This window comes from Bombina bombina, chromosome 2, assembly GCF_027579735.1.
Source record: "Bombina bombina isolate aBomBom1 chromosome 2, aBomBom1.pri, whole genome shotgun sequence".
Lineage (NCBI taxonomy): Eukaryota > Metazoa > Chordata > Amphibia > Anura > Bombinatoridae > Bombina > Bombina bombina.
This window is the reverse complement of record NC_069500.1, coordinates 431570772-431585891: the sequence shown is the minus strand read 5'-3', so window position 1 is coordinate 431585891 and position 15120 is coordinate 431570772. Positions and strand designations below refer to the sequence as shown.

Here is a 15120-nt window from a genome sequence, read left to right as displayed (position 1 = left end):
ATTTACATATCAGTTTCAGTGTTTTTTTCTGTACAGAAATCCACACAAATAAAACCCTGTTTTTTAGCAGATCAAGAACTTTCAGAAAATAACTTTAGTTTGCGAGATTTTTCTGGGAATACCAAAAACTCACCGTAGAAATACAAAAAAAACTATTTTTGTTGTAGTTTCTATAGCATACATGGCAAATAATGGAACCATTATTTCAAATACTTATTTTATGGTAGCACATTAAGCACCAGTTTAAAATTAGACTTCTATACTTATTCATTAGAAATAAATAAACAGAAGACAACATTTTTACACCTTACAATATATGCAATAAATAAGTAGGAATAAAATATATATCCATAAAAATATGAAATACATTTTAAAACTCTGATTTATGATCTCTAACATGAACAATTTAACAAAATTAATGGTTGATGGTTGGAGTCAGGTAATTATTATTACTATCACAGCTGTAAGAACATAAAAACCCCTTATTTCAATTATTGGATCCCACGCTTTCAAATCAGTACTCCTATAATGTATTTCAGTGATGAGGTGGTGATAACGTCCTTTATTGAAATCACCTGAGCTAGAACCAATGATTTGGGGTATTTGTCATTATTATGACAATCACCTGGCAACTGGATGGACACAGGACCACTCATGTGAAAGGGGTTGATTGGTGCTTTCAAATAAGAGGACTCATCTCCCTCTACATAAAAGCCATTTGTGTAATAGAGTGGGAATTTAGGTAATGTTAATAGGGAGTGGTATAATGGAGAAATGGGGTGGTAAATAAACATTTTGGATGACCTAATTGTAGCCACTGTGACTTATATTATGCAACATGTTGATTTTTATAGGCCACTGTATGAATCACTTTAGGTTCTAGATTTAGAGCTTTGTTCAGTAATTTAATTTTAGTGTTTTTTTCCGGAGTATCCCTATTATTTTGCACTAGTATTCTTTTCTTTTCCATATGTGTCTTACTTAAGGGGTTAATTGATCCTTCTTTCTGCTTTCTCATTTTCCCTTCACTTTTCAGATGACGAGTTAGTTATAAACCCCAAAATCTTTCCTTATATCAAGCTGGGGGACATTGTTGAAATTGCTCACCCCAATGATGAGTACAGGTAAGATGTTTCAGTAAAATCTTTATGTGGCTTTGCCACCGTGTCATTATTTAGAGACACTTTGTTGTTTTCATACAATCACAGTTGTTCTTGTTACCCTAAAAGGCAGGGACCTTTTCTTCTAATTATAGCTTCTAAATGGTTTTGGTGAATCTGCAGAGGAAAGTATTGTTCCTACAGATGCTTTTTGCAAATAAACACTTTTAAAATAAATACTGGGGTTGTTTTTTTCATGCATGCAGTTAGTCTTCTCTCTCAATACAATTGTTAAAGAGATCATATTGTTTGCAAGTTTATAACATTATCTATTTCCTTCCCAGTCCTCTACTACTGCAAGTGAAGTCTTTGAAGGAAGATTTGCAAAAGGGTATTTTATCTCTTACAATTTACTGCTACTGCCTCCATCATTTGTCTTCTCATTAAGATCTGGGGATGCCACTGACCATTCATTATCTGTCCCTCTCTGCAGAGACTGTTAGCATTGACCAGACAGTGGCTCAAGTTTTTCGTCTCCGGCCATACCAGGATGTCTTTGTTAATGTAGTTGACCCAAAGGTAAATTGTGCTGGTTGCTCACACGATATTTATGTTACAGGATCTTGCTTTGGCTGTGCTCCATGTTGAAGCCTCAATAAATATGGATTTTCCCACAGAAATAAGAAAATACAATGTAACATAACACCCACACAAAAACACAGATGTATATACACATATAAACTATGTTGAAGATATTAAGGGGTTTTGAGCTTTGAAGAGAGGAAAGAAACATAGTACAATCTCCATAGTGTAATATATACAACCTTTATTAAATGCACAGTACAGAGATTTAAAGGGATACTAAACCCACAATTTTTTCAGGATTCGGATAGAACAGGCAATTTTAAGCAACATTCTAATTTACTCTTTTTAACAATTTTTCTTCGTTCTCTTGGTATCTTTATTTAAAAGGCAGGATTGTAACTTTAGGAGCCGGCCCATTTTTTTTTCCAGCAGCTGGGTAGCGCTTGCTGATTGGTGGCTAAATGTAGCCACTAATCAGCAAGCGCTACCCAATGTTCTAAACCAAAAATGGGCCGTATTCTATGCTTAGATTCCTGCTTAATAATAAAGATAGCAAGAGAACAAAGAAAAAATGATAATAGGAATAAATTAGAAAGTTACTTAAAATCGCCTGTTCAATTTGAATCATGAAAGAAAGAAAATGGGTTTAGTATCCCTTTAATATATAACATTTTTTTCTATTAGACAAATAAAATAAATTGCTCAAAAAGTGTAAATTGTTTGGATTAAAATGATGATGCTTAAGGGCTAATGATACTAATCCTTTCATATATAGCTTTAAAAGGTTATTGCAGAATATCTCTTGGGAAAATCACCAACCACCAGCTAGTTATATAATAATAATAATAATTTGCGATTTATATAGCGCTTTTCTCCCTGTGAGACTCAAAGCACTTTACAAATATACCAACATAAGACATAAAAGTTAGGAGTTTCTGAAGGTCAGATAAGCGGACTGAATGCCTGATGGAAGAGGTGGGTCTTTATTTTTTTTTTTAAAGTCTGTAAGGACGGTGCCTCTCTGATTGTGCAGGGTAAAGAGTTCCAGAAAGTAGGGGCTGCGTGGCAGAATGCTCTGGAGCCTGAGTTTGTCCTTATTCTTTGCACTGAGAGGAGGGATGTGTTGGCTGACCTAAGTGAACAGGATGGGATGTAGGGTGTCAGGAGCTCTTTCAGGTACTGTGGGCCTTGGTTGTTTAAGGCTTTGAAGGTCAGCAGGCCAATTTTAAAATATGTTCGCCATTTAATTGGAAGCCAATGCAGGGAGTGGAGAACAAGTGTTATGTGGCAGGAGCGAGTTTGATTGGTCAATAGTCTGGCTGCTGCGTTTTGTACTGTCTGAAGGCGATGGAGTTCTTTTTTTGGGAGGCCCAAGTAAAGTGCATTGCAGTAATCTAGTCTAGAGGATACAAATGCATGGATTAATGTTGGCATATCATCCGGTGGAATTAAGTGTTGTATCCTGGCTATGTTTTTCAGATGAAAGTAGGCAGATTTTATTACGGAGGAAATCTGCTGTTTAAAAGATAGTCCAGCGTCAATCAGCACTCAGAGGTTTCGTACCTTTGCTGAACTAACGAGTTCAGAGCCTCCAAGCTCCAGGCCAGTTGGGTGATCGTGGGATATTTTTGATGCTCGGGGTACTCTGTTTTGTCCGGGTTCACTTTGAGACAGCTAGCATTCATCCATTCTATGAGGTCTGTTAAGCAACTGTTTATGCGGCATGCTGGGTCTGTAGTATCTGGAGCAAAGGAGAAGTAGAGTTGTGTATCATCAGCGTAACAGGATAGATCCTTGTGGAACTCCAGAGGCCAGTTCTGTTGGTGCTGATGAGCTTGATCCTGATATTACTCTCTGTGATCTACCAGCGAGGAAAGATTTAAACCAGTTAAGGACTGTGCCTCCTAGACCACAGATGTACTGCAAGCGCTCTATTAGAATCCTATGGTCAATGGTGTCAAATGCAGCTGAGAGATCCAGGAGGATTAGAATAGAGTAATCACCTTTGTCTCTTGCCATGAAGAGATCATTTAGCACTCGGACTAGCGCTGTTTCAGTGCTGTGGCGGCATCTGAAGCCTGACTGGAAAGGATCGAATATGTTTAGGCGTGATAGATGGGCTTCCAGTTGAGTTGCCACTACTTTTTCAATTATTTTCCCCAGAAATGGGAGGTTGGATACTGGTCTGTAATTAGTCATGCAGTCTGGGTCTAATAAAGGTTTCTTTAGGAGTGGTTTTACCACAGCTTCTTTTAGAGGATCTGGGAAGTCTCCTGTTTTTAGTGAACACTGCACTATTTTTGTGAGGACTGGGGCGAGTGTTTCAATGCATCCAGATATGAGCTGAGTTGGAGCAGGGTCTAAGTAACACCTAGTAGGGTGCAACTTTTGTATGGTGTTTTTAACTTCTTTTATATCCACATTTGTAAAAGTGGACCATAAACTGGGGCAATCTGGCATTCCATTGTAGTGGTTCTGGTGTGTAACTGTTTGGCCTGCTGTGATAGCGGTTCGGATTGAGGAAATCTTCTCTCTGAAGAAGTTTGCAAATGCTTCACATTTATCCTGAGAAAAGTTGGTGGTGCTAAGCATGCATGCTGGTTTGCAGAGCCTTTCTACTGTGCGAAACAGTTGCCTGGGTCTATTGTGGGAGAGTGCAATTTCGCGTGACAAAAATGAAGATTTTTTCTGAGTTATCTTGGATTGATATTTTTTTAGATGTTTGGTAAGAGCGGCTTTATCCTCTGGATCATGTGTTCTGCGCCACTTTCTCTCGAGCTTACGTCCTGTTCTTTTCATTTCTCTGATGGAGCTATCAAACCACGGTGCATTGTTGTGGGTTTGGACAGTGCATATGCGAGATGGTGCAATGCTTTCTAGGGTGTCTCTTATGGTTTTGTTGTAGAGTTGGACTAAGGAGCTGGGGTCTTCGCAGGTGCCCATTAGTTCACTTAGATCCATATGTGATGCTACATCCAGTGGTGTCACCCCTTTTAATGAGCGGTGTTTGACCAGGTTCTGAGGCTGGTGTCTGGTTGATTGTGATACAATGGAGAAGTGAATAGAGTGGTGGTCTGACCAGGTAACTGGGTTTACAGTTACTGGTGACACTTCTAGTCCAGACTGAAACACTAGATCAAGTGTATGACCTTTTCTGTGGGTGGGAGTGGTGATGATTTGTGTAAAGCCGAGTGTACTCATCAAGCTGAGGAGATCCTGCCCAAGCAGGGATAGGGTGTTTTCAATCCAAGTGTTGAAGTCTCCTAATATAAGCCATCTGGGGTGTTCAAGGATTAAGCCAGCCAAAAGGTCCTGAAGAAATCTCTTCCCATCTCCTGGGGGTCTGTATATTAGCAGTATTCGGAATCCTCTCTCTATTGAGAGGCTGGCAGCTACACATTCAAAAGATTGGGTTTTGTGGACTGATATTGGTCTGGGATTTAAGGATGATTTTGCACAGATCATAACTCCGCCTCCTTTGCGATCTTGTCTGGGGCGGTGGAACACTGTAACTGTCTGGAATAGCTGCCTCTAGAATAGGCCCTGCATTTTCATCTAACCATGATTCTGTGATGCATGCTAATTCACATGTTTCAATAAGGTCGGAAATAATAGCTGTTTTGTTCTTTATTGATCTGGCATTGCATAGGATTGATCTGATAGGAGAGTCTTGGGATTCTGAGTTTTTGCTCTGTACTTTGGAGACAATGTGTCTTCTAATAGGGATCACACAAAGAGATTTTCTTGATTTGATAGTGCGGTTTTTGTGGCTTTTAGGTTGGATCACTTCAATTGGGCTTGCGAGTGGACAGGGTGGTGGGGCAGCTGTGATAGTGTCAGGATATAGAACTTTAAATTTTGATTTTCCTCCACGACAGCCCCTGTCGGTCCCTTTGAAAATGCTGAGTGATTTCAGGGTAGCCACTAGTGAGGGACTGAGTGCTGCGACCGCTTTTTTGGGTCTTAAGGAGTGCAGATGTGAGGGCGTATAGGTGGTCATTCCCTCTGCAGTGAAGGGGTTAAAATAGCTTCTAGTATTTGTAGGAATGTTAGCAGTGGGGGCTGGTTACATTGCCCTGCTCTATAGGATTCAGGCCAGAGTGAGGTGTGAGATTTTGCACTTCAGGCTGCATTGTAGATAACAGATAAGAAAGCATGCAGGGGTTTTAAAACCAATGTATTTTAGTAAAATAGACTTTATCAATTAGTTTTTCTTGTGTTTAGAAATGAAATCTGAGCATTGCTAAATGGATGATGAAATCCAAAACCCAATTTGTGCATGGGTTGAGTGTGTTTTTTTTTTTTTTTTTTACGTTTAAGTGTACCTTGTTTGTGGTGTTCAGCTGAAGGTATTTCTTTCTGGTAGTGAGCTGGTCCGGTGGGAGTATATTTCCATCCGTTGAATATCTCACTTTAGTAATGTCATCCGTTCAATTTTTATGAGTCTAGTTGTGCATTATGTGGAGTCGGTATTGGTCCTTGAAATAATTATGATGAATTTTGAATGTAAGAAGGTTAAAATTAAGATAAATCCAGAAGAGGTCAGGAGCCTGAGGAAAGTGTGGCAGCCAGCAGCGGCGCCTCCCCCCCAAAAGTGCACTGCTACCCTTGCTACTTAGCTATACTTTTCAACCAAGAGAACACAATACATTGTATACTAGAAGTAAATTGAAAAATCTCTAAAAATTGCATGCTTTATCTGAGCCATGAACATTTAACTTTCACATTCATGATCCTTTAAGGCACTGCATGTTCATTTCACAGTAACAATAACCCAAGCTCAGCTTAAATAAACTCTGTAATTAAGATAAAGTTAAAATGACTATTAATTTCTTGAAGTCATGAGTGAAGATGGTGTGTTTCTGTCTGTTATTTGATTAAAATAATGTTGTATAAACCAGAAGAATTGCATAGGTACAGGTACTGTTTGATTATTCCGGAATAATTTACTAAAAAACAAGTGTGAAACTCTAGCACACTCTTCTTGATGTACTTGAATTAAACTTTCAGTTTTAAACAACTTTCTAATTTACTTCCATTAACAAAATGTGCACAGTCTTTTTATATTTACACTTTTTGAGTCACCAGCTCCTACTGAGCATGTGCAAGAATTCACAGACTATACTACTATGTATATGCATTTGTGATTGGCTGATGGCTGTCATGTGATACAGGAGGAGTGGAAATAGACATAACTTTGAAATTTGTCAGAAGCAAATCTACTACTTGTTTGAAGTTCAGACTAAGTGCTATTGCATTGTCTTGTTATCTTGCATTTGTTGTTTATGCAAATCTACTGTATTTGCTGGTCCTTTAATTGTATATGCACAGTGACAAATATAATGCGTGTGTAAATATAATGTTTATTATTACAAAAGGCTTTTTTCAGAGTAAAAATACATTACTAACATTAATATCTATTCTTTCAGGATGTGACCCTTGACCTTGTAGAGCTGACCTTTAAAGACCAATACATCGGGCGTGGGGATATGTGGCGGCTAAAGAAGAGTTTGGTAAGTTACTCTGCAGTGAACTCCAGTGACTGTTAACTTATTCGGTTGTTGACCAATTTTCATATTTTGTTGCACAGGTGAGTTCCTGTGCTTACATCACTCAGAAGGTGGAGTTTGCCGGAATTCGGTAAGTTTTTTTTTTTTCTGTAGACCTCACTGTATAGACTCCTTTTAGTTCCTGACCACCAGGAAACACGGAATTAGACTGACAAGACTTGGCCAAAGGCGCATGCAAGTGAAGTGTCCTCTGCTTTACAGAGCTCAGGCTGGAGAACTGTGGGTGAAGAGTGAAAAGGTGACATGTGGATACATCAGTGAAGACACAAGGGTAAGTGACACACAATATGTAGAATATTTTCACTGCCACCTTGTGTTATGAATGACTTAAGATTTGATAGACAAGTATGTTTAAGTTTTTAATGTTTATCAGATCCATATGTTGATAGCAGTGTGACAGCAAATTCAATCTTTAAAATTCAAATACAGTGACAACACCATCTAAGCATACTATCTCACCTCAGGTCATAAAATAACGTATTCCAAATGGAAGCAATTATGTATAGAGGTTAATTTTACTAATAACTAGCTCTACTATTCAGTGGCTAAGATGAGATATCTTATCAAATCCCAGGAGCCAATGAGTAACCTCTGTCTTACTCTTTAGTACTCTATAGTAAAGCCAGTTCCTCTCTTCCTTTTAATGTGTTTTTTCCAGACTGGAATATTTTATGTAATTTTCTTTTGGGGGTTATCAAACACAATTTCCCCTGTAAAGTGGTTTTCTTTCTGATCTTACCATTTTTTTTGCTCAATTATAAAGTCTCTTTTTACAGATGAGGCAAGCAGTCCAACAACAAAGAGGGAATATCATGTTCTGAAGCATCTCTTGATCAAATAACATATAAATGACAAATAAAAAGCTCAGCTTGCTGAATGTGGCTTGCATCTATTCTTACATTTAGAAAACAATAAAATAAATAAATAAAATAAGGAAGAGAAACAAATATCAGGCAGCTATAGTAGGTTCTGTTTAAATTCCAGTTTTCAAAGTTAAATAACTTTGAAACAACAAATACAATTGTGAAAATTGTCAGTTTTTTAGCTATATTACTAGTGACTATAAAACTGCAATTTTAAAGTTATTTAAAGGGATAAAGTAAAACAATAAACTCTCTTGACTCAGATAGGGCATACAATTTTAAATAACTTCTAATTAACTTCTAAATTAACTTTTAATTTCTAAGCCTTTGAAGGCCTCCTCCTTATTTAATTTGGACAGTTTTCACAGTTAGAAAGCGCTAGTTCATGTGTGCCATATAGATAACATTGTGAGTTAGCACTGATTGGCTAAAATAGAAGTTGGTCAAAAGAAGTGAGATAAGGGGGCAGTCTGCAGAGGCTTAGAATTAACATCCTTTTTACTGCAATTATTTTTCAATAAACTCCCCCCACCATTTGCCTTATTTGGAGGAGCCAATATGGACTTTAGTCCACAAACAACTAGGCTAGTCATTAAGATAAAGTTAGTATAAAATGCATTGTTTTGTAGTTATTATCTGATAAAAGCTACTTAGGTAGAGATATGTAGCACATTTGGCATTGATAAGTCAACGGGGGCATTTTAAGTTCTGGGAAAACAAAATTTATGCTTACTTTATAAATTTCTTTCTTTCCTGGCACGGAGAGTCCACAGATCCATTCTAATTACTAGTGGGAATTCAACTCCTGGCCACCAGGAGGAGGCAAAGAATACACCAGCAGAGCTGTTAAGTATCACTCTTACTTCCCATAAGCCCCCAGTCATTCAGCCGAAGGAATATGGAAAGAGAAGATGACACAAGGGTATAGAGGTGCCTGAGGTTTATAGAAAAAAGCCCTCTTAAATCAAATTAAGGGCGGGTTGTGGACTCTTCATGCCAGGAAAGAAAGACATCCGGTAAGGATACATTTTTTTCTTTTCAATGGCATGTTGAGTCCACAAATCCATTCTAATTACTAGTGGGAACCAATACCCAAGCTAAAGGACACAGAGTGTAAGGTCGGGAGAACCAGACAGTAGGACCTAAACAGAAGGCACCACCGCTTGAAGAACTTTCCTCCCAAAGGAAGCCTCAGCTGAGGCAAAAGTATCAAATTTGTAGAATTTGGAAAAGGTATGCAATGAGGACCAAGTGGCCACCTTGCATAGTTGTTCCACAGAAGTATAATTTTTAAAAGCCAGGAAGAAGAGATAGCCCTAGTGGAATGAGCCGTAATTCTCTCAGGAGGCTGTTGTCCAGGTGTCTCGTAAGCCAACCGGATAACACTTCTCAACCATTAAGAACGAATAGAAGAAGTGGCCTTCTGACCCTTACGCTTACCAGAGAAAACAACGAACAGGGCAGTAGATTGCCGAAAATCTTTAGTTGCTTGAAGATAACATTTTAGACCACGCACAACATCCAGGTTATGCAACAGATGTTCCTTCTGAGAAGAAGGATTAGGACAAAACGAAGGAACAACAATTTCCTGATTGATGTTGCGATCCGACACTACCTTAGGAAGAAATCCCAACTTAGTACGAAGGACCGTTTTATCCGCATGAAAAATAAAGTAAGCGGAATCACACTGCAGAGCCGAAAGCTCAGAAACTCTGCGAGCAGAAGAAATAGCGAGGAGAAATAAAACTTTCCAAGATAGCAACTTAATATCGGTCAAATGCATAGGCTCAAACAGAGCATGCTGCAAAACTCTTAAGAACAATTTTAAGACTCCATGGAGGAGCAACAGGTTTAAACACAGGCCTGACAAACCTTTCTCCAGGCCACCCTGAAGAAAAGACAAAATGTGGGGGATCCTCACCACACTTTAAGAGAAACTCTTCAATTTGCACCAATAAAGGTATTTACGCCATACCTTATGGTAAATTTTGCAAGTAACCTGAAGCATGGTATCAATGACCTTCTCAGAAAACCCTTGCCTAGCCAAGTCTAGGCGTTCAATCTTCACAGAATCTAGATTTGGGTGGAGGAAGGTACCCTGAAGTAGAAGGTCCTTCCTTAAAGGCAACCTCCAAGGGGTAGGAGATGACATCTGAACCAGATCCTGTGAGGCCAGGCATGAGCTATTAGAATCACTGACGCCCTCTCCTGTTTGATATGAGCAATTATTTGAGGAAGAAAAGCAAACAGAGGAAACGGGTATGCCGGATCGAAGTCCCAGGGAACTGCCAGAGCGTCAATCAGAGCTGCTTGTGGATCTCTTGATCTTGACCCGTACCTTGGAAGCTTGGCATTTAGACTAGACGCCATCAGATCCAACTCTGGAACCCCCCACCTGAGGGTTATCATTGTTAATACTTCCGGATGTAGAGCCCACTCCCCGGGATGAAAGGTCTGCCTTTTCAGAAAATCTGCTTCCGAGTTGTCCACCCCTGGGATGAGGATGGCAGAGAGGAGACAATTGTGAGACTCCGCCCACTGGAGAATGCGAGTCACCTCTTTCATAGCTAAGGAACTCCGAGTTCCTCCCTGGTGGTTGATATACGCCACCGAGGTGATGTCCGATTGGATTCTGATAAACCGGACCAAACTTAGTTGAGGCCAAGCTGTTAGAGCATTGAATATTGCTCTCAACTCTAGAATGTTTATTGGGAGAGAATACTCCTCTAGAGTCCAAAGACCCTGAGCCTTTAAAGAACCCCAAACTGCTCCCCAGTCTGACAGGCTGGCATCTGTGGTCACAATAACCCAGGATGGTCTCAGGAAGCATGTTCCCTGAGACAGATGGTCCTGAGAAATCCACCAAGATAGAGAGTCTCTCGTTAGGGAGTCAAGAACTATTCTCTGAGAGAGATCCGAGTGGTCTCCGTTCCATTGCCTGAGCATGCATAACTAGAGGTCTCAGATGGAAACGAATAAAAGGAATAATGTCCATGGAAGCAACCATTAGACCAATTGCTTCCATACAGTGAGCCACTGATAGACGGAAAGAGGACTGAAGTGAAAGACAAGAAGCAAGAAGTTTGTATTTTCTGACATCTGTCAGAAAAATCTTTATGGACAGAGAATCTATGATCGTACCCAAAAAGCATACCCTGGTGTCTGACACCAGAGAACTCTTTTCCAGATTTACTTTCCACCCATGGGAACGACGAATAGACAGCAGAGCGTCTGTATGGGATTTTGCTAAATGAAAAAGTGGCGCCTGAACCAAGAAGTCGTCCAGGTATGGCGCCACCGCTATCCCCTGAGATCTGACCACTGCCAAAAGGGCCCCTAGAACCATTGTAAAGATCCGAGGAGCCGTGGCAAGGCCAAAGTAAAGGGCAACAAATTAGAAGTGTTTGTCTAGGAAGGCAAACTGCAGGAATTGGTGATGTTCCCTGTGAATAGGAACATGAAGATACGCGTCCTTCAGGTCTATTGAAGTCATAAACTGAACCTCCTGAATCAAGGATAGAATGGAACGTATTGTCTCCATTTTGAAGGACGGAACCTTGAGAAATTTGTTAAGACACTTGAGGTCCAATATGGGACGGAAAGTTCCCTCCTTTTTGGGAACCACAAAAATGTTTGAATATAATCCTTGACCATTTTTCCGCTACAGGAACTGGGACAATCACTTCCAGAGAAGATAGGTCCTTTTTGCAGTTTAAGAAGGCCTCTCTCTTCACCTTGTTTGTAGAAAACCTTGACAGGATAAATCTGCCTCTGGGGGGACAGGACTTGAATCCTATCCTGTATCCCTGGGATACTGCTTCCACAGCCCAAGGATCTGGGAAATCGTGGATCCAAGCCTGCCGAAATAAGGAAAGCCTGCCCCCTACTTGATCCAAAACTGGATCAGAGGCGGCCCCTTCTTAGACTCAGAGGAAGGTTTCTTGGATTGTTTCCCTTTATTCCAAGGTTGACTGGACCTACTTGAAGTCCTAGTTTGCTCCGGTTGGAAGAAGAGGAGGAAGACTTTTGTCCTTTGAAGTTGGGAAAGGAATGACAATTAGAATTCTGGCAACCCTTAGGTCTAGCCTTCTTGTCTTGAGGTAGGAAAGATCCCTTTTCACCAGTAACTTTGGAAATAATCTCGGCCAGACTAGGATAAAATAAAGTCTTGCCTTTAAAAGGTAAAGACAGAAGTTGATACTTGGATGTTACATACGCAGACCAAGATTTTAGCCAAAGAGCTCTGCAAGCTAGAGCCGCAAAGCTAGAAATGTTGGCTCCCAGCCTAACAACTTGCATGCTGGCATCACAGATAAAAATATTAGCCAGCTTTAGACTCTTGATCCTATCCTTGGTCTCCTCTATGCTAGTCTCCTCAGAGAATAGATCGGACAAGGAGTTGCACCAATATGAAGCTGCACCCGCAACCGTAGCAATACTTGCAACTGTTTGCCATTGTAAACCCTGATAAATATACATCTTTATTAAGTAAGCTTCCAGCTTTTTATCTATAGGGTCTTTGAAAGTGGAACTATCTTCAAGGGGGATAGTTGTTCTTTTGGCTAGAGTAGATATAGTGCCCTCTACCTTAGGCACGGTGTGCGACGAGTCATGCACAGAGTCAACAACACAAAACATCTTCTTTTAAACAGGGGACGGGGAAAAAGAAATCCCAGATTTCTCCCATTCTTGAGTTATAATGTCCAACATACGATCTGAAACTACCTCCTACAGATGAAGGTATGACATCAAACACTCTGTTAAGTTTGTTAGACTTCTTAGGAATCTCAGTAGAGTTGGAGTTCTCCAAGGTAGCTAGAACCTCCTTCAAGAGTAACCGGAGGTTCTCCAGCTTAAATCTAAAATGAACCTCCTCTGGATCTGCTGTACTAGCAACCACAGTCTCAGAGTTGGAGATCTCGCCCTCAGAAGCCACTGAGGAATGATCCTCCTCAGATAACTAAGAGAGGCTGACTAACACACTCTTAGTGGAGTCAGAACTCTTTGTATGAGATATGTTTTTAGATTTCCTCTTTCTCTTACTAGCAATAGGGAAGGCTGATAAGGCTGCAGAAAACGCAGAAGTTATTTTCGCAGCAAAATCCCCTGGTAAATAAACACCCCCAGGAACTTGTTGAGAGGAACCGCAGGGCACTGCATGTGAAACTGCTAAAACTTGGGATGCTTGATGAGAAAGCTGAGGCATGGTACGAGCAACATTATTCTGAGCGATGTATGGCTCAGATGTGGTATCTTTATCCTTAGACATTAATGTTTTGTTAAAGCATGTGGAACAAAACTGTACAGGAGGAATGATTTGTGCCTCCAAGCAGTACAAACATTTGTCAAAAAAAATTGCAAGATTAACCTCTAATACAGAAAAAGATAATCTGTACCCTTAATAAAATAATAAATATAACAAATATTTTACATATAATTCACTGACAAAAACTTTCAAATTATCTCTAGTACCTCTATAACGCTGAGGGCTTACCGCACCAGTGACCAGAGTGTATTCCCACTGTATAAGCTAGGAAATCTGAGGACTCAATATTGCCCGCAAAGTAAAAACAGTCAGAACTGCTTTCAGAGACTTTTGACTGCTCCATCGATCAGAAGGACTCCACTCTATGATCAGAAGTGAAAAAGCCGAATCGGAAGAGCGGAGAGTGTCCATGTGACCGCATCAGAGCCAAAAAATAAATGCGCGCAAATTACGCTACTGGCCCAGTGAGGAATATAAGAAAATGTCCGTAGGGTGGCTTAGCCCTAAAACATAACACTTTACACCCCCATCTTATCTAGGGAGCAATAGTTAAAGGCTACTTTTACTGAGCTCAATAAAATTTTGTCCCCTCTGATAGCCAACCTCATAATAAAAAAGGGTAATAATATTAACCCCTTAACTCCTCTGCAGTTTCAGTGCCCTGACATGCTGCCTTTGAAATATCTCCTAATTAAGAGATGTTAAAGTCCCAAGTAATGCCCACAGAGGAATTAACCTCAAAAGTGCTAAGACCTTCAAACCTAGAAATGGTGTAGCACTTACCTGTGGATCCGGCTGAAGGGCAGTAACAGCTTCTTAGGTGTGACAGATTCACCAACTTTTTGACAGGGACCTGTAGAAAAAGAAAAACAGAGTAACCAATCCTGGTTTTCTATAAAAGTGGTAGCATTGATGTTAAAAATTAAGCAAGGACCACCTCGCCGCCTTCTAACTGCTAAAAGTCACCATTACTCTTACTAAAGAGAATTACATGGACACAGCATAGCCTCAATCCTTGCTTGCAGGGAAAAGTACCCATAAAAGGATTAAATATCTTCAGACACCATCTTCGCACATCCTCCCGACGTATAAGGCAAAGAATGACTGGGGATTATGGGAAGTAGGAGTAATACTTTACAGCTCTGCTGGGCTGTTTTTTGCCTCCTCCTGGTGGCCAGGAGTTGAATTCCCACTAGTAATTAGAATGCATTTGTGGACTGTCCATGCCATTGGAAAGAAATATAAATTTATAAATTTTCAGAGCTAAATTACATGACAAGGGGCCAAATAATTAATGAAAATATATTGCAAAGTTTTGTTTATTACACATAACTATACATTTTATGTAAAAATCACAAGGAGTTTACTGTATTTTTAAATAGTGCTCTTTTATATGAATGATATACTTTTTTTAGTTCCTTTAAACCAGTGATTTACTTTATATTTTGTTCTGATGCACAGATTCAGAAAATGTAAATGATGCAGACATTACATATGCTAACTTCTTCTGTATTGCTAACAGTGATGCTCATTTGGGGTTGTAGATAAGAACAGTAACAGCTGTCATGTGGATAGTAGTTTGGTTTACTGGAACGTATGGTAGTGTGTGGTGGAATTGCTGAATGTTTCAGAACAGAGGGTTTGTTGCTTCCTTGATAATGTAAATATCTTCAAAAACAAGTGTGGATTCCAATCTCACCTTTGCTTCTACGCAGCTTAAAGGGACACTGAACCCA

The 15120-nt window shown here is 39.8% G+C and overlaps 1 protein-coding gene across 1 annotated transcript in view; it reads left to right on the top strand.

The window, feature by feature from the left end:
- DEPDC5 (DEP domain containing 5, GATOR1 subcomplex subunit) overlaps positions 1 to 15120 on the top strand; it is a 336582-nt gene that overhangs the window by 9532 nt on the left and 311930 nt on the right. The window contains 6 exon segments of the mRNA XM_053702000.1: positions 1037 to 1124; positions 1445 to 1491; positions 1594 to 1679; positions 7115 to 7198; positions 7276 to 7325; positions 7457 to 7526. Coding sequence (XP_053557975.1) covers positions 1037 to 1124; positions 1445 to 1491; positions 1594 to 1679; positions 7115 to 7198; positions 7276 to 7325; positions 7457 to 7526 — 425 coding nt within the window.